This window comes from Mchenga conophoros, linkage group LG7 (genome assembly GCF_057382185.1).
Source record: "Mchenga conophoros isolate Kocher_MC1m ecotype Shallow Benthic linkage group LG7, M_conophoros_male_GT1.1, whole genome shotgun sequence".
NCBI lineage: Eukaryota > Metazoa > Chordata > Actinopteri > Cichliformes > Cichlidae > Mchenga > Mchenga conophoros.
Genome location: NC_140532.1, coordinates 29,955,252 through 29,973,725, shown reverse-complemented (window position 1 = coordinate 29,973,725; position 18,474 = coordinate 29,955,252). Strand labels below are relative to the sequence as shown.

The following is an 18,474-nucleotide window of genomic DNA, read 5'->3' as shown; positions in this document are numbered from 1 at the left end:
AGAACTGTGAACCAGCAGAAACCAGAAACAGATGAAACTGCTCTGCCTCACTGACCCCTCATGACGAGGTCTGACTAAAGCGGGCTAATATTTCATGTGCTGCACGTGAGCATCTTTCTGTGTGAAGGAAATGAGACAAGCTTTTCTTCATTTAAATATTCTGCAGTTTCTATAAAAAGGCTGTGCGATCATTTTCAGTGGAGTGAAACTCAGGGAATAAAGTAAAATAAATAAATAAAATGATGGATTATAAGAGAACTAAAACTAAGAAAGGCAAAGATTAGAATTAGGAAAACTAAATGAGGCATAAAATAGAAACTTGAATGATGTGAATGAAGAACAAACCATGCAGAAAATATAATAATAACTAATGACTAAAAAACATGCTTATGGATAACAGGTTGTTTTGTCAGAGGTCTAGGCGTTCACTCTCAGTGGGTGGAGTTCCTGTCCTGACGTCTTGATGCATTCTCAATCATCCAGGAACCCTTTTTGGGTTCCTGTCCTGACTGTGATAACAGCGCTTTCTGCATATCAGTCATGCTCATCCTCCTCCCACACACTCACACATTCACACTGCGCGCACACACACACACACACACACACACACACACACACACACACACACACACACACACACTGTTTAAATAAAAGAAGTGCTACATTAAAAACAAATCATCAGATCCAGAAACTGTGTTCACTCCTCAGTTACAGAGGAAGAAGGAAGATTTCATCTAGTTGTTAGCACACAGTTTCAAGACCTGCATTACGGTGCACACTTGTGTATTTGTGAACTTTTACCTAGCATGCATATACCACTAAAACAATACCATCAGTAGGGTTAAACAGTTATAAAGTGCTTGTAGCTTAGGCGATAGAGCAGGTGATCTATTTATCAGAATGTTGGCGGTTTGATCCCTGGCTGCTCTGTCTGCATGCCAAATATCCTTGGGCAACATACTAATCCCGAATTGCTCTCTGATGCATGAATCAGAGTTTGAATATTAGATAGTAGGAAGTGCTGGTAAAAGAGTCATGTTGTATAAAGTGCTTTGGGTGATCCAGCAGAGTAGGAAAGCGTTATAAAAGCGTGAGCTTTTCCCCCCTACCATTTGAAATGACCATAGGTGTTTATACCCACAGGTAAATGAACAGTTTATTATTTGTAAAAATAATTTCTGTTTTATGGGTTATGTGATAGTTTCCAACATTGCAGACAAAAACAAACACCCAGGAAATACTGAACATGTGTCAGTGAGGTAAGGCCACTTCCTATTCACGATAAAAAAGTAAATGTGATTGGTCTCTTCCTGCAGGCAGATACTGAGGACAGCAGGTTTGATGATCAGAGCAGCGAGCAGGCAGAGAGACATCTACCTGGACATGGATCACCTGCTGCTGCTGCTGCTTTTGTGGAGCTCAGGTAGGACTGGTTTAAACATCATCTGTAAGCTTTCACTGATCTGACTGGAGGATTTCACCAAATGGCAGTGAGAAAATTATATACATTATGATTTTGCTGTATGTGTGTTTGTAAGTCCCTTATCTCATCCTAGACAAGTGGACCAATCATGATGAAACTTTGAATAAACATTGCTGAGGCCACTGTGAGTGCCAACATTATGATGTACACAAATATTTTTCATGCAATTGTATGTATTTGTACATCTGACAGGTCAAATGGTGACATTATGATTTAGTATTGTTCTGTTACATTTACCAGTATATACTGTAAATCTTCTGTCATAAGCTCATCTTATAGTGACTGTAATGCTTTGTTGACTTAATAAACCCCAAATTACATGTAGAAATAAAATTATTAAACTTCAATATTTCTAACATGTTTAGTGTTTAAACAAGCAAAACCCACATGAATGAAACACAGAGAACATTTAAACATATACTTACTAACATGAAAACCCATGAAACATTTTATTTAATCCCAATGTAGAAAAATGCATCATTCTTTATTTACCTAACCCCAAAGCAAACACCATGCATAGCACAGAGGTTTGCTGGTACATTTAAACATTTCTTTAACCAAATAGTTTATTAAAAATAACTGTAACATAAACATTAGAAATCTCAGTGTAAAATTTGGTGAAAAACTAAGTTTAAAAAAATTAACCCTTCATAATACGGCTTGTCACTAAGGACATAATTGCCCTGTAATTAAAAGGAATTTTTATGTATTTTCTTAGAAGTTACAAAGTAATTATATTCATATAAATTGTATTATTTAAAGGTAGGGACACTAAAATAAGGGGGTAAGTCAGATTACAAACATAAAATGTACTGTATGAATAATGAATTATTGCATTAGTCTTTATTAATGTGTAAGTAATCTTACACAACACATGAGTAATTTTTAGCATAACACCATATATTTTACAGGAAATGATAAATCATACTGTAACTAATTTTAACTGCAGCATAATTTCATGGTAATTTTGTGCAAAGACAATATTTCAGCATCATACTTTGTAAGTATGGCGTACGGAGTGGATTAATATTGCCTTTTTATGTCTTTATTTTAAAAACTTTTTTTACATGATTAATTTGTCTTAAAGATTCTTTAAGGTTTGTTTGACGCCAGATACATTTTGTGTGTGTGTGAAGCAACTGTTTTAGATGCTGTCAAAATAAAAGTTGACATGGATGATTCATTTTTAACATACTCTTCTTGTCACTGTCACTGACTCAGCTCCTCAGACTGGTCAGAGCTCATGGGAACAGTTTAAACTTAATAAAGATTAAAGAAATCCGTCTATCACAGTTTAAAAAGACAGTTGGTAAAAACACGATCAGTAACAATTTCAGATAAGCACGTTAATTGAAGTTTTAGTGCTCAGGGTATGAAATTAACACATTTAGTTTACTTATGTATTCATACTACTTCATTTCTTTGCTTTCTGACCAACCTTTGTCTTTTTATTTCTTACCTGGTATCATCCCTGGGAGTTGCTGGACAAAAGATGGTAGCCAGGGTTTGAAACCATTAAATATGAAGGAAGATAATTGGACCACACCACCACTTCCTGCTGAAGGGGAGGATGTGTATTTTCTTTACTTTAAAAACAAAGTATTTGTATTAAATTAAATATTTGAGTTTAGGGTTTAATGGGGTTTTTGATTTTCTTCTTTAGTGTTTAGTTTATTAACAAACTAGATTGTACTGCTTCGTTTTTGATTTATGATTTTGTTTTGTTTGTTACCCCTCATGTGTCACAATGGTCTGATCAGCCATTCTACAGGGAGTGCAGAATTATTAGGCAAATGAGTATTTTGTCCACATCATCCTCTTCATGCATGTTGTCTTACTCCAAGCTGTATAGGCTCGAAAGCCTACTACCAATTAAGCATATTAGGTGATGTGCAGGCACGTGCAGAGGGGGGGGGGCTAGAGGGGCTTGAGCACCCGCCCCTTTCCTGATGGAAAGGGTAATGTGATGTGGGCAAACCAAGAAGTTTGCCCACATTACTCCTGTCCTTGCTGATCTGCACTGGTTGCCTGTCAAATATCGTATTCAATTTAAAATTTTGTTGTTTACTTTTAAAATTACCAATAACACTGCACCAAGCTATCTTAAGGAACTTTTAAACCCATATGCTCCTGCTAGGGCTTTAAGGTCTTCCTCACAGTTACTGTTGGTTCAGCCCAGATCTCGACTGAAATCTAGAGGTGATCGATCGTTTGCTCTAGTTGCACCGGAGCTGTGGAACAATCTCCCGATTGGCATCCGGGCGTCTGATTCTATTCATTCTTTTAAATCACGGCTAAAAACATATCTTTTTAAACTTGCCTTTTCTACCAGTTAAATGCTGGCTTGCTTGCAGTGACCTATTGTATTAAATTCTCTGCTATCTTTCCATTATTGGTGTCTTTTATCATGGTGGTACAGTCTTACCTTGCTATAATCTATGTGCTGCAGTTTACTCTTATTGGTGGCTTTTATCTGTGAACATAATCCGTTACTTTTATGAATTTGATGTTAATGTGTGAACTGTTTTATTTTTTATTGTTTTATGTAAAGCACGGTGGCACAGTGGTTAGCACTGTTGCCGCACAGCAAGAAGGTCCTGAGTTCAATTCCAACATCAGGCCGGGGTCTTTCTGTGTGGAGTTTGCATGTTCTCCCCATGTTTGCGTGGGTTCCCTCCGGGTACTCCGGCTTCCTCCCACCGTCCAAAGACATGCAGCTTGTGGGGATAGGTTAATTGGATAATCCAAATTGCCACTAGGTGTGAATGTGAGCGCGAATGGTTGTCTGTCCCTGTGTGTAGGCCCTGCGACAGACTGGCGACCTGTCCAGGGTGTACCCCGCCTCTCGCCCTATGGCAGCTGGGATAGGCTCCAGCGCCCCCCGCGACCCTGAAAAGGATAAGCGGAAGTGAATGGATGGATGGATGTAAAGCACTTTGGTATGCCCAAGGCTTTTAAATGTGCTCTATAAATAAAGATTGTTGTTGTTGTTGGGTTCCCAAAGTGCCCTTTTGTTGAGGCAACTTTTTAAAAAAAAAATTATTATTATTATTTTTTTAATGTGTGTGTGCGTGCGGAGTCCTGTCTGTGCCCCTCAACAATAATATTTAACTATTAATCACAGTTTTGCTAAATAAAAGGATCTGGCTTGCATCAGTCACATGATCACATTTAACCAATGATCGCCCTTGACGGCAGAACGCGCTGGTTACGAGCTCACAAAGAGCACGCGCATTTGTTGCGGTCCGGAGCTGTAGGAGAAACACAAGTTAACTCAGAGACACAGACTGATGCGACAAAACCAGTAAGTAGGTGTACAGCGTACACTGTAGTGTATAGCACCCAGGAGTATTAGCTTATTACGTACACGTTGGTAAGCTGTCTTGTTGCAACTGACGAACTGAAACAAACGAACGTGCTGTGTGTGCAACAGCGCGACAAACATTACCTGTCCTTTTATTAACTGCACAAGTAGTGCTGGTCATAGCTGCTGGCTACCTGTGTAAGGCTGTCATGGGTCTGTAGCTCTGTCACCGTTTTAGGGAACATATTTAGTTTTAAAGTATTTAGAACATATTTAGTTTTAAAGTAAGTTTCCGGGCTTTTCCTGCCTTTCTGGAGGAATTATATTTCACTAAAAAACGATCTAATATCCATGTCCACATAATTATGCATTATAATAATATTTTAAAAAACACACGCTGTATTTTAAAAAACATACATTAAGAAGCAGATTATATTAGATTTATATTTTAAATAAGACAAAATTTGGATTTTACAACAGTAAAATGATTGTATCTCTACAGTTTAAAAATTTAATAAGCTTTGCCCCTGCACAGAGTGGATAGATAGGGCAAGATACTAACCCCATGTTTGCCTACTGGCGGTGGTCAGAGGGCCCGGTGGCGCCAGTGTCCGGCAGCCTCGCCTCTGTCAGTGCGCCCCAGGGTGGCTGTGGCTACAATGTAGCTTGCTATCGCCTGTGGGTGAATGACTGAATGTAGTGTAAAGCGCTTTGGGGTCCTTAAGGACTAGAAAAGCGCTATACAAATGCAGGCCATTTACCATGTACCCATCAGGTAAAACATCGGCGATGTTTGCTTTGCCTTGTTGCCCATATTAGATTCTTGATGAATGTGTGTTGTTGTTATTCAGCCTGGTTCAATGTGCCCCTTTTTAACTTTGAGCACCCGCCCCTTTAAACCTCTCTGCACGGCCCTGGTGATGTGCATCTCTGCAATGAGAAGGGGTGTGGTCTAATGACATCAACACCCTATATCAGGTGTGCACAATTATTAGGCAACGTCCTTTCCTTTGGCAAAAAGGGTCAAAAGAAGGACTTGACAGGCTCAGAAAAGTCAAAAATAGTGAGATATCTTGCAGAGGGATGCAGCAGTCTCAAAATTGCAAAGCTTCTGAAGCGTGATCATCAAACAATCAAGCGTTTCATTCAAAATAGTCAACAGGGTCGCAAGAAGCGTGTGGAAAAACCAAGGCGCAAAATAACTGCCCATAAACTGAGAAAAGTCAAGCGTGCAGCTGCCAAGATGCCACTTGCCAGCAGTTTGGCCATATTTCAGAGCTGCAACATCACTGGAGTGCCCAAAAGCACAAGGTGTGCAATACTCAGAGACATGGCCAAGGTAAGAAAGGCTGAAAGACAACCACCACTGAACAAGACACACAAGCTGAAACGTCAAGACTGGGCCGAGAAATATCTCAAGACTGATTTTTCTAAGGTTTTATGGACTGATGAAATGAGAGTGAGTCTTGATGGGCCAGATGGATGGGCCCGTGGCTGGATTGGTAAAGATAGAGAGCTCCAGTCCTGCACCGGCGTGCCCGTGCAGCCCCCTCTAGCTTCTGCTCGGTGGCTACTGGGTGACTCCTCGTCTGGGGATCCTCAGCCCTTCCCATGAGGGTGGCACGGATGCCCCTCCGGTGGTCCTCCTTGGGCTCTCGCACTCTGGGGCCTCTGGATGTCTGGGGCCTGGATCTCCTCCATGCCTGCTTCATGCCCTGGGGGACGGGGCTATGGCTCGCTACATCCTCTTGCATACCATTACATTAGTGATGGGCAGATGAAGCCCCATGAAGCACTGAAGCTTTTCATCCAATTGGTTCACCCCAACGCGAAGCTTCATGAAGCTTCATTTGCTCTAGCAGGACACCTACTGGACGTAAAAATATTAGTTGGCATGAATTTGAAGAGTGTGGCATTTTGCACACAGCCTGTAAATGTCAACAACAAAAGGAGTGTGTAAAACGTGTATATTGTAGTGATGGCAGTATACTGTGTATATTTATACTGGCAGTATGGAAAATGATCATTTGGAAATGCTTGAAATGGAAATGATCATTTACTGTGAGGTGAGGTGTGGTTGGGGTGTGGACAGTAGTTGTGCTTTTGTAACGTTGAGGTATGGACAGCTACACACTGAGGCTTTGAGCCTCAGTCCTGCCTGTTCACATTTTATTCTGTAAAAACTAAATTCTCACTGCTTTTATGACCTTTTTAGTGGGGAGAACATAGCTAGGATTTAATGATTTAACAAATCTTTTGAATCCTTTGTCCTCCACAATGCTAAATGGCTGGGAGTCCTCAATCACCATGCTGACCAGGTCTTCATCTATTTGAGATTGTTCTCTGAGGAAAGACAATAAAGATAAAGCACAAATATAAATATCACACACGTAACTTATAACAGTTGTATAATATTGTTATATCATTTAGTAACATTACAGCATGCTATATTATCATTGCATTTGATGGCTCACCTGGTCTTGCTCCACAATCGGTGTTCCCCTTATTCTCATGCAAAGCTCTGTAGTGCCTAAGCATGGATGAGGTTTTGTTGTTATATCCCAGCTCCCTGGCACATAGCAAACACTTCACCTTGTACAAAAGTAAAGCCGCTTAACATTAATTGTATTGCACCATCAGTGTTATGAAAATACATCTTCTGTAGAAATTTACATACCTTGTTGGGAGGAATAAGATCAAAATGTTCCCACACAGGGGAGGACATCCTCCTCTTCTTAGCTGGCTCCATTCTCTCCTGACTTTCTCTCCTCACTCTCATAAACCTCCAAACGGTCTCCAAACTCTCACTAACCGCAACTCTCCATCAAACACCCACATTTTGATTGAAGTCTGAGGGTTTATATCTCTGTTGTATCTCGCGGCAAAGTTCGAACCACTTCATGAACCAGTCACGTGGTACAGCCGGGCAGCGAGGCTTCGGACGTCATCATTTTCAGCTCCTCCCATAAATGAAGCAAGCCTCGATACGCGCTTCGCGGAAACGCCCCCTCCATTACTCGACACACGCTCCGAAGCCTCGATACAGAACGTCACATCACTACATTACATGTGGAAACCATTTGAATACAAGCGCGCTGATCCACACAGGTATGCACACGGATGTTCACTGCTCGTAGACTTAAATTACACCTTTCTTGGCTGCTACTTCAAAGCACATTGTGCGCTGTCTGTCCTGCGTGCTGCACAACAACATTGAATTTTTAGTATTTACTGCTGTTTACACTTAGCTAGATTAATGCGATGGTGTTGTGTTTCGTATGTTGCTTTGGGGTTTTTTTTGCTTGTTTTCTATTCTTCTCTCAACAGGTGATCCAGGAGATTTTTTTTTCTCCCCCCCTTTCTCACTGTCCCTCTCCCCTTCTGTTTTTCTTTTCCTTCCTCTTTCCCTCTCCCTTTCCTATCCCTCACTCATGTCTGTCCCGTCTGTAACAACTGAAAATAAAATATAATAAATAATAAAAACAAAGGTCGATCAAATGGACCAATACGGCAATGCTACGATGATCCATTTGGCAAAGTAAATCCATTGGGTATCCTTGTTGGTCTTCAGACAACAATTCTGACGGCTAAAGAACCAAATGGGACAGGCCAAAAAAAAAAAAAAAAAGAGAGCTCCACTCCGACTCAGACGCCAGCAAGGTGGAGGTGGAGTACTGGTTTGGGCTGGTATCATCAAAGATGAGCTTGTGGGGCCTTTTCGGGTTGAGGATGGAGTCAAGCTCAACTCCCAGTCCTACTGCCAGTTTCTGGAAGACACCTTCTTCAAGCAGTGGTACAGGAAGAAGTCTGCATCCTTCAAGAAAAACATGATTTTCATGCAGGACAATGCTCCATCACACGCGTCCAAGTACTCCACAGCGTGGCTGGCAAGAAAGGGTATAAAAGAAGAAAAACTAATGACATGGCCTCCTTGTTCACCTGATCTGAACCCCATTGAGAACCTGTGGTCCATCATCAAATGTGAGATTTACAAGGAGGGAAAACAGTACACCTCTCTGAACAGTGTCTGGGAGGCTGTGGTTGCTGCTGCACGCAATGTTGATGGTGAACAGATCAAAACACTGACAGAATCCATGGATGGCAGGCTTTTGAGTGTCCTTGCAAAGAAAGGTGGCTATATTGGTCGCTGATTTGTTTTTGTTTTGTTTTTGAATGTCAGAAATGTATATTTGTGAATGTGGAGATGTTATATTGGTTTCACTGGTAAAAATAAATGATTGAAATGGGTATATATTTGTTTTTTGTTAAGTTGCCTAATAATTATGCACAGTAATAGTCACCTGCACACACAGATATCCCCCTAAAATAGCTAAAACTAAAAACTACTTCCAAAAACATTCAGCTTTGATATTAATGAGTTTTTTGGGTTCATTGAGAACATGGTTGTTGTTCAATAATAAAATGATTCCTCAAAAATACAACTTGCCTAATAATTCTGCACTTCCTTGTTTATACCCTTGTATGTCATTTCATGTTTAGGTCAATTATGTATGTTTGGGCAGTCATTTGGTTTGTTAAGTCTGCAGTCTTTGCCTGAGTTCAGTTTTGTTTCTTTGACCTCTTTTATGAGCTCAACATTTATTACTCTTGTAAATATAATTTTTGGGGGTTAAATAAATGGAAACTATATTTTTCTAATAATTCCTGGGACGACTCCTGTTTTTCAACTCGGTCCATCACACACTCATATCTGACGATCAAAGGAAAATAAGAAACTCTGCAAAATCGGTCAATTTGAACTTAACATCAAACTGTGCTGCTCCTCTCACTGTCAGGGGGATGAATGTGATGAGCCATAGAACGCAAGGTAGACAGAGTCTCTTCTCTCACAGATTCACTGCAGAAAATTTAGTTACAGGGAAATCAAGCAGCACAGCTGAAAAACGCACTGAATGGTAAATGGACTGATTCTTATATAGCTCTCCCGGAGTACTCAAAGCGCTGTATACAACATGCCTCATTCACCCACTCATACAAGCACTTCTAAACACAAGTGCAAACTAAACTACATTCATACTCCGATGAACGCATCGGAGGGCAACTTGGGGTTACAATCTTGCCCAAGGATATTTGGCATGCAGACTGGGGAAGCCAAGGATCGAACCACCAACCTTCCAATCAGTAGCTGATCTGCTCTACCACCTGAGCCACAGCCACTGAGAGCTCAGCTTTTGGCCCAAAGAATGAGGACAGCTTGGCCAGTGCTTCACATTCTACCCCTGGATGGATGTGGATGTTTCAAAGCGTATGTTTAGAAAAGTAGTTTATTGTGCAACGCTTTTAGTCCGATGTGCTGGGTAATGTAATGGATTCATGCATTCATGAATTCACCTGCCGTCTACCTCCATTACTCCTGCTGCTTTTACCCATTATTGCCTCCACTCTTGATCATTAAAATGCACTATTCATTCCACACATGTAGCTTGCACTTATTGATCTGGCACATCTGGCTTCAAACTGATGGTTTTCTTTGGTTTTCTCTTCAGGAGTCCAAGCTGAAGGGAAACACAACTCAACAGGTGAACAAAAAACAAAACAAAAAAATAAAATACTCAGCAGGAAAGGTTGACTTTAACATTTTCAGGAGTAAATTTCTTTATTGATGGCTCTCTGCTTTCTGTTCAGAGTCTGATGATGTCAGATTGGTGGAAGGACCCAGTTTGTGTGCTGGTACATTGGAGGTGAAACATCTGGGAGAGTGGAGACCAGTGAATGTCATTGACTGGACCCTGAAGGAAGCAGCCGTGGTCTGTGAACATCTGGACTGTGGCTCTGCTGTTGCTTTCGGATTGAAACCGCAGATGTCTGCATCTTTGTGGAAGATCAAACTTGACTGTGTTTGGTCAGGATCTACTCTGAGGGAGTGTGCAACACCAGATAATTCTTATACAGCCCTGATTCTCACCTGTTTGGGTGAGCTTATTAGTGACATAATCTATGTCATTGTGTTTGACATTAATTCAACAGTTTGACACATATGCAAGTTTTCTTAGATGATGGTTTTCAGCAGCAGCATTTTTTTCTTTCTCCAGACTCTGTCAGGCTGCTGAATGGTTCCAGTCTGTGTTCAGGCAGACTGGAGGTGAAGTCTAACCAGAGCTGGTCCTCAGTGTGTGAAGCTGACTTTGACCAGCAGGATGCAGAGGTGGTCTGTAGGGAGCTCGGCTGTGGGCCTCCTTCGGTCCTCCAGGGGGCGCTCTATGGAGAAGTGGAGGCTCCAGTGTGGAGCAAAGAGTTCCAGTGTGGAGGCCATGAGTCTGCTCTCCTGGACTGTAGAAGCTCAGGCTCAGCTAGAAACAGCTGCTCACCTGGCAAAGCTGTTGGACTCACCTGCTCAGGTAAATGGTAAATGGCCTGCATTTGTATAGCACTTTTCTAGTCCATAGGACCCCAAAGCGCTTTACACTACATTCAGTCATTCACACACACATTCACACACTGGCGATAGCAAGCTACATTGTAGCCACAGCTGCTCTGGGGCGCACTGACAGAGGCGAGGCTGCCGGACACAGGCGCCACCGGGCCCTCTGACCACCACCAGTAGGCAAACATGGGGTTAGTATCTTGCCCAAGGATATTTGGCATGCAGCCAGGATGCAGCCTGGGATCAAACCATCGACCTTCTGATTAGTGGCTGACCTGCTCTGCCACCTGAGCTACAGGTAGAAGAGGAGCTGCAGCTTTGATGTGGTTCAAACTCACTTTATTCTTTTACTGATGACTCTCTGCTTTCTGTTCAGAGCCTGATGATGTCAGACTGGTGGGAAGAGACAGTCGCTGTGCAGGTGAAGTGCAGGTGAAACAACTGGGAATGTGGAGATATGTGATTAATACTGCACACAACCTGGAGGAAGTCACTGCTCTCTGTGAACGTCTTGACTGTGGCTTTCCTGTGGGAATGATCATGTCCCGTTCCGGGCTAGTCACAGACGACTGGGAAATAAAACGTGATTGTGCTCAGGCTGGATCTCCTTTGAGAGAGTGTTTGAGTTTCTCTGTCATCACATTTTCACAAAAAGGCCTATTCAGAGAACTTAAATGCTCAGGTAAGCAAATAAAAATTCTGTGGACATAAACATGATTTCTACTTGCAGCGGTTGGTGTCATCTAAACATTTGTATATTGATGTTTCCACAGTTATCCTAACTTTAAGCTTACTCAAAAGACACACATTGATCATGAGCTATAACTGGCAATAGAATACAATATGTTCAAATGATTACATTATTTTTCTTAAATGCATGGCATCATTGACAGTGATCTTACTAAAGTTTCTTTAACTGATGCTGTACAGGGAGAACTTAGCTTTCTGCTTTAGTTTTTGTCAGGATGTAATTAAACACATTATTGCCCATATACTGTGTGAAGCTGTCCCCAGGGACAAAAATATACATATGATATAAAGTTTCAAACATATTAACAGGAATAATGTTCATTAAACACACAGCTTATCTGAGGAAAAATAAATAACTTGTATCATTAATTAACCCTACCGTCATGTTGTGTGAAGTTAAAAAATCTAAAAGAATTAGTTCAAAGTACTTTTTTAATATGAAAAAGTGTAATAAAAATATAAAATGATATTTGTTCATGTTATATATTTGTAACTCTGGTCTGCATGTTTATATTACATAGATACATCAAAGAGGAGGTTAAAGGGGTCAAAAACTATTTGAATTTGACTGTGAAACATACTTCACCCAAACCACACACACACCCACACACACACCTACACACACACACACACACACACACACACACACTATTGACCTCGTGTATAAAGTGCGAGAATGAGCGGGTTGTTATCAGTTTTGATGGGGAACTTTTGTGTTTCTGTGGGCAAACTCCACCCACCCTTAGTGGAAATTCAGCAGAAAAGGAGCAAGGCAAGTTTCTGCAAAGGAGTCCAAACAAGACTGCAGCTACATGTTACAAAGTTTCCTTTCAGAGTTTTACAAAATTAGCAGCAAAAGTAAACAGCTGACAGCCCTGGAAGTTCTGGACTCAACTTTGAAGACCATCTTGAGGTCAATTCAGAATCTGATGATTCAACAAAATATTTTTAAAAAAGAACAACTTGTCTCATCTCAACATGTCTCCAGTGCGTGCTGTTATAAAGATGTGTTCTGTTGTTAATGATGAAGTCATGTTGAGTTGTGCCGAGGTTGAATCAGTGAATAGTTGTTTGCTGCCATCTTTTTCTTGTGTGTCTGCTGTCTCTGATCTCTCTGTTTGATCTTCTCTGATGTCTCCAGACTCTGTCAGGCTGCTGAATGGTTCCAGTCTGTGTTCAGGCAGACTGGAGGTGAAGTCTGACCAGAGCTGGTCCTCAGTGTGTGAAACCGACTTTGACCAGCAGGATGCAGAGGTGGTCTGTAGGCAGCTCGGCTGTGGGCCTCCTTCGGTCCTCCAGGGGGCGCTCTATGGAGAAGTGGAGGCTCCAGTGTGGAGCAAAGAGTTCCAGTGTGGAGGCCATGAGTCTGCTCTCCTGGACTGTAGAAGCTCAGGCTCAGCTAGAAACAGCTGCTCACCTGGCAAAGCTGTTGGACTCACCTGCTCAGGTAGAAGAGGAGCTGCAGCTTTGATGTGGTTCAAACTCACTTTATTCTTTACTGATGAATTTATCCTTTCTATTCAGATCCTGTTAGGTTGGTGGGAGGTGCCAGTCGCTGCTCAGGTACATTAGAGGTAAATTATATGAGGCAGTGGAGCCCAGTGGATGTCTCTGACTGGAGCCTGAAGGGAGCAGCTTCTGTCTGTGCACATCTGGATTGTGGCTCTGCTGTTTCTGTAAGACGGACAAAGGCCACTGGATTCTATCCGCTGACAGTACGCTCTGACTGTGTTAAATCTGGATCTGCTCTAAGGACGTGTACAACATTCATGTCATCTTCCTTCATGATAAAGCTCAACTGCACAGGTAAGCATATCATTTCAATCCAAATAATTTTCTTTATGTGGATCGAATCTACAATTTCTGTCAGTACTTTGTTAGGTTAGAGTCAGGAAAAGAAAAGTGAGGAAAGAAGATGGTAGTAAGGGCATTAAAATATATATCAGAAAGATCCAGCTCAGAGCCAGCTAATGAAGAATGTTACAGACAGAGGGGGTATGAATGACTTCCAGTGGTGCTATGCTATATAAACAGAGAAAACCAAGTAAAGATGTACCCAGTATATCACGAATGGCCACTGAACAGAGAAATTGATAGCAAAAGAAACAGGTGTCCTTCTAAACGCAGGTGGCCAGTTTTGGCTGACACACTTCTATAAGATTCTTTCAGACAGTTGAGAGGCACTGTCATCTGAATGGAGCAGTGGCTCCCATCTTCAAGAAAGGCAACTGGTGGGCATGTTCCAACTTCCGGGAGTCACACTCCTCAGTCTGCCAGTAAAAGGTCTACGCCAAGGGCCAGGAGAAGATTGTCCATCTGTTAGTTGCACCTCAGATTCAAGTGGAACAATGTCGTTTTCATCCTGGTTGTGGATCATTGGACCAACTCTTTATCCTTTTGAGTATATGAAGTGCTTTGAGAGACAAGTTTGGAGTCATATCATGTCCTTCATCCCTTCCACCTTTGATGCTCACCAATTTGGTTGCAGGGCTAACAGGTCTACTGAGGATGCTGTTGCTGCTGCTCTTCATTGTTCCCTGTACCACCTGGAGCACCAGGGGAGCTACACACACCTCCTCTTTATTGACTTTAATTCTGCCTTTTACACCATCCTCCCTCACAGGTTGGTGAGCAAGCTGTCAGCCCTAGGACTCCTATACTCCACCTGTCTTTGGATTAAGGACTTTGTAACACAATGCACACAAAGGGTTACGGTGGGCCCCCACATCTTCTCGACCATCAGCATCAGCACCGGCTCTCCCCAGGGCTGTGTCCTGAGCCCTCTGCCTTTCATGCCGTACACTTACAACTGTGGGGGGGGGGGGGGGGGGGGGTTGGGGGTGTCTGCCTACAGGGACGAAGTGGAGTGACTGACAGCGTGGTGCAGGGACAACAACCTGCTCCTGAACACAACCAAGACCAAGGAGATTACTGTAGATTTCAGGATAAGAGAACAGACATTAAACCACTTTTTATCAGTAGGGATGGGGTGGAGATTGTGTCGGACTTCTGCTTCCCTGCTTCACGTCATGGAGGACCTATCCTGGTGTGTGAACGATGCTGCAGAGCTGTCAGTAGGCTCAGCAAAGTCTTTATTTCAAAAGCTGCTGGTGTCCTTCTACCAAGAGCATCCTGTGCAACTGCCACTGTTTGTGGTTTTCCAGATGCAGAACAGTGCAGAGGAAAACACTTAAGGGGATTATAAAGGTTGCCCAGGGGATCATCGGCTGCTCTTCAGCCTCCCTGGATGAACTGCACAGCTCTCGCTGTCTCAGGAAAGCAGAAAATACCATAAAAGACTCTTCACACTCCGCACATAAACTGTTCCAACTGCTGCCATCAGGCAAAAGATGCAAGAGCATCAGAGCAAAGACAAATAGATGAATAGCAGTTTGTACCCTGTAGCTGTTAGGGGACTGAATGACCCATAATTACCTCCATTTTAACCTGACAAGTACAGTGCAATGGATGACATCCTGTGCAATAGTGTTAAATGTACAATAAGGTTTTATTTATTACTGAATGACTGTGTTCTACCTTTTTTATATTATTCTTTTGTAATCATGTTTAAACTTTCATTTCTTGACACTGCAGGGACTGCACCTAATTTCGTTGTACTTGTTACAATGACAATAAAGATATTCTGATTCTGATATTCAAGCATGTGTGGGAGTTTGAGTGACCAGTCTACATGTGTATTATGGAGTTGGAGAAGGCATTCAACCATATTCCTGTGGGTGTCCTGTTAGAGGTGTTTCAGGAGCGTGGGATGTTGGGTCCGTTGTTGAGGGCTGTTTAGTCTCTTTACAGCTGTATAGAGAGTTTACTTAGCATTTCCAGTAATATGTCTGTGAAACACCACGGCAGACCCGGTGACATGTTCCTCTGGTCCCTCTCTAAATGGTAAATAAATTTCTGTTTGATCTTCTCTGATGTCTCCAGACTCTGTCAGGCTGCTGAATGGTTCCAGTCTGTGTTCAGGCAGACTGGAGGTGAAGTCTAACCAGAGCTGGTCCTCAGTGTGTGAAGCTGACTTTGACCAGCAGGATGCAGAGGTGGTCTGTAGGGAGCTCGGCTGTGGGCCTCCTTTGGTCCTCCAGGGGGCGCTCTATGGAGAAGTGGAGGCTCCAGTGTGGAGCAAAGAGTTCCAGTGTGGAGGCCATGAGTCTGCTCTCCTGGACTGTAGAAGCTCAGGCTCAGCTAGAAACAGCTGCTCACCTGGCAAAGCTGTTGGACTCACCTGCTCAGGTAGAAGAGGAGCTGCAGCTTTGATTTGGCTTTGATTTTTTTTTTAAACTCACTTTGTTCTTTGCTGATGACTCTCTGCTTCTGTTAGAACCCGTCAGGCTGGTGGGAGGAGCCCATCGGTGTGCAGGCACACTCAAGGTGAAACATTTGGGAGAGTGGAGACCAGTGGATGTCTCTGACTGGACCCTGGAGGAAGCAGCTGTTGTGTGTGAACAACTGGACTGTGGCTTAGCTGTTTCTGTAGGACATAGGGTAGAGTCCTCAGACTTGCCAGTGTGGGTGATGAGACCTGACTGTGTTCAGGTTGGATCATCTCTGAGAGACTGTGCAACATCAAATGACTCTTCCTCCATTGTGAATATCACCTGCTCAGGTAAGCGCACCATAATCTGTGACACAATGAATAACACTCATGTGTCCAGCGACAGTTAACGTTTTCCATTGGAGTGAATTGAAAAGATTCAAATCCTCCATGGACTACTGAACCTCACCTGACATGACACACCTTTCATTGTTATCTACATCATCTCTGTCTCCTACAGACCTGCTTGTTCAGCCAGTCATTTCTTTGTCCTCCAATGACGGGGTGTCTGAGGCCCAGCAGCAGGGGTTTCGGGTATCCAGAAGTTCCAACTTCACCATCAGTTGTTTCATCCAGCCACAGTACCCTGGAGGCTCCTTTCAGCTTACCTTCAACAAAGCATACAAATACACCCAAGCAGCTGTCAATCACTCTGCCCATTTCCTGTTTCCTGCTGCAGAACCCGCCCACCAAGGAAACTACAGCTGTGTTTATCACGTTCATGTTTTTTTTCATAACGTCTCCTCTGAGAGCCGACTGCTGTCTGTCGTTGTCTCAGGTAAGCTGAAGCTGACATCAGCCATCAATATCAACATGAGTTTGAGGACAAAAGGAAAAGAGAAAAAGGAAAAAGACAAACACTTGACAAAACATAAATTTTGAGGTGACACAGCAAAAAAAAATCGAATTCACATGCATATTATAAGCTTCAGTTTAACAAGCAATAAAATATCTGGAGACTAAAAACGAAGATTAATTGTAAGAGTGTCCTTTGCCAAGAGGCAGCAGCGTTAATTGAGCTTGTTAATATTTGTTAGGTTTCAAAGGTAACTGACTCAAACAGGTTTATTCTGTTTTCATGTTGCTATAGCCTGAGCTGTTGGACTCATGATGGTTGTGATGTGTCTGATCAGATCACACAGGTCTTACCGTCAGAGTGATCCTCCTGCCGCTGATTCTGCTGTTGGAGAACATCGTCTTATATTTCTGCTGTAAGGTAAAGAATAAATCTTTTTAGCAGCAGGAATGAAGTCTGTTCATTGAACTGAAGTGAGGAGCGATGCAGTCAGTCTAATCTGTGTGCCACTCCAGAACAGGAGGAAGCAGAGGTCCAGCAGACAGGAGCACACTGAGATGGTGGACGGTAAAGTTGGTGTTTGTGGAGACGAAGGAGCTCATGGAGAACAGGAGGACGTCTGAGCAGCTCACCTAACATCTTGATTAATCTGTCAGCAGAAACACAACTGACCATTATCTCAGTGAAAGATTTTACTTCCCTTTACTAATAAAACTGGAATTATTCTGTAGTTTTCGTACTGTGTTTGAAACAAATCTCTGCTCTTTTCATGTCAGCATGAATACAGTTTGAATCTCACCTGTTCACACATGGAGACAGTTTGTGGTTTTTCTTCTATTTCTGATCGTCACTAGCATCCAGAGAGTCCACAGTCTGTGGGAGGATCTTAGCTGATCAGCTTTCGAGCACAGCCTGAAGTAAATTTTTTTAGTTTGTCTTTAATTGGTGGTCAGAAAGTAAAGATTGCCATCAATCACAATACCTAGGTATTTGTATGAGGCCATAGTTTCAATAGAAAGGCTGCATGTAGTTTTTTCCCCACACTGATGACACGAATAGTAAATAATGTAGGCTCCAGGACATAACCCTGCAGGACTCCATTAGTGATATTTAAAAAACTGGAAGAGAGACCACTGAACTGCACGCATTGCTTATGGTCTGAAAGATAATTAGAGAACCAGCCAACTGCTTGGTCTGCAAGGCCTATTTCCAGTAATCTTTTTTCTGATTGCTTAAGCACATTTTTTGTAACTATTGGCTAATTTTGCAAAACTCTTCACACAAATAAGAAAACCTGTCACCCAATCATCAAAACATTGTAGTTCTCTTGCAAAAGCAAACACAGCTAGATTAACTCTTCACACCTTCGTAAAAATGGTGTTTCCGTATCAAACAGTACACACAGGCCATCATCTACTAAGCACAC

General features: G+C 42.3%; 1 protein-coding gene across 1 annotated transcript; it reads left to right on the top strand.

Annotated features, from left to right (window-relative positions):
• The first annotated feature begins 1,328 nt into the window (after nt 1-1,328).
• LOC146570373 (scavenger receptor cysteine-rich type 1 protein M130-like) lies at nt 1,329-17,910 on the top strand. The gene is made up of 12 exons (XM_085278795.1): nt 1,329-1,423; nt 10,295-10,327; nt 10,434-10,721; nt 10,841-11,146; nt 11,549-11,854; nt 13,064-13,369; nt 13,447-13,728; nt 15,865-16,170; nt 16,259-16,543; nt 16,713-17,030; nt 17,386-17,468; nt 17,564-17,910. Exons 1-12 carry the CDS (start codon nt 1,342-1,344, stop codon nt 17,669-17,671), a joined length of 2,703 nt encoding a protein of 900 aa, XP_085134921.1. The 5' UTR covers nt 1,329-1,341; the 3' UTR covers nt 17,672-17,910.
• The last annotated feature ends 564 nt before the right edge of the window (nt 17,911-18,474 follow it).

What these genes read in the sequence shown, in the direction of transcription:
- LOC146570373 (XM_085278795.1), top strand. Translation starts at nt 1,342, where the DNA reads ATGATCAGAGCAGCGAGCAGGCAGAGAGACATCTACCTGGACATGGAT. An exon ending in TGTTGGACTCACCTGCTCAG is followed by an intron (nt 13,370 to 13,446) that starts GTAGAAGAGGAG and finishes CTTTCTATTCAG; the next exon opens with ATCCTGTTAGGTTGGTGGGA. An exon ending in TGTGAATATCACCTGCTCAG is followed by an intron (nt 16,544 to 16,712) that starts GTAAGCGCACCA and finishes TGTCTCCTACAG; the next exon opens with ACCTGCTTGTTCAGCCAGTC.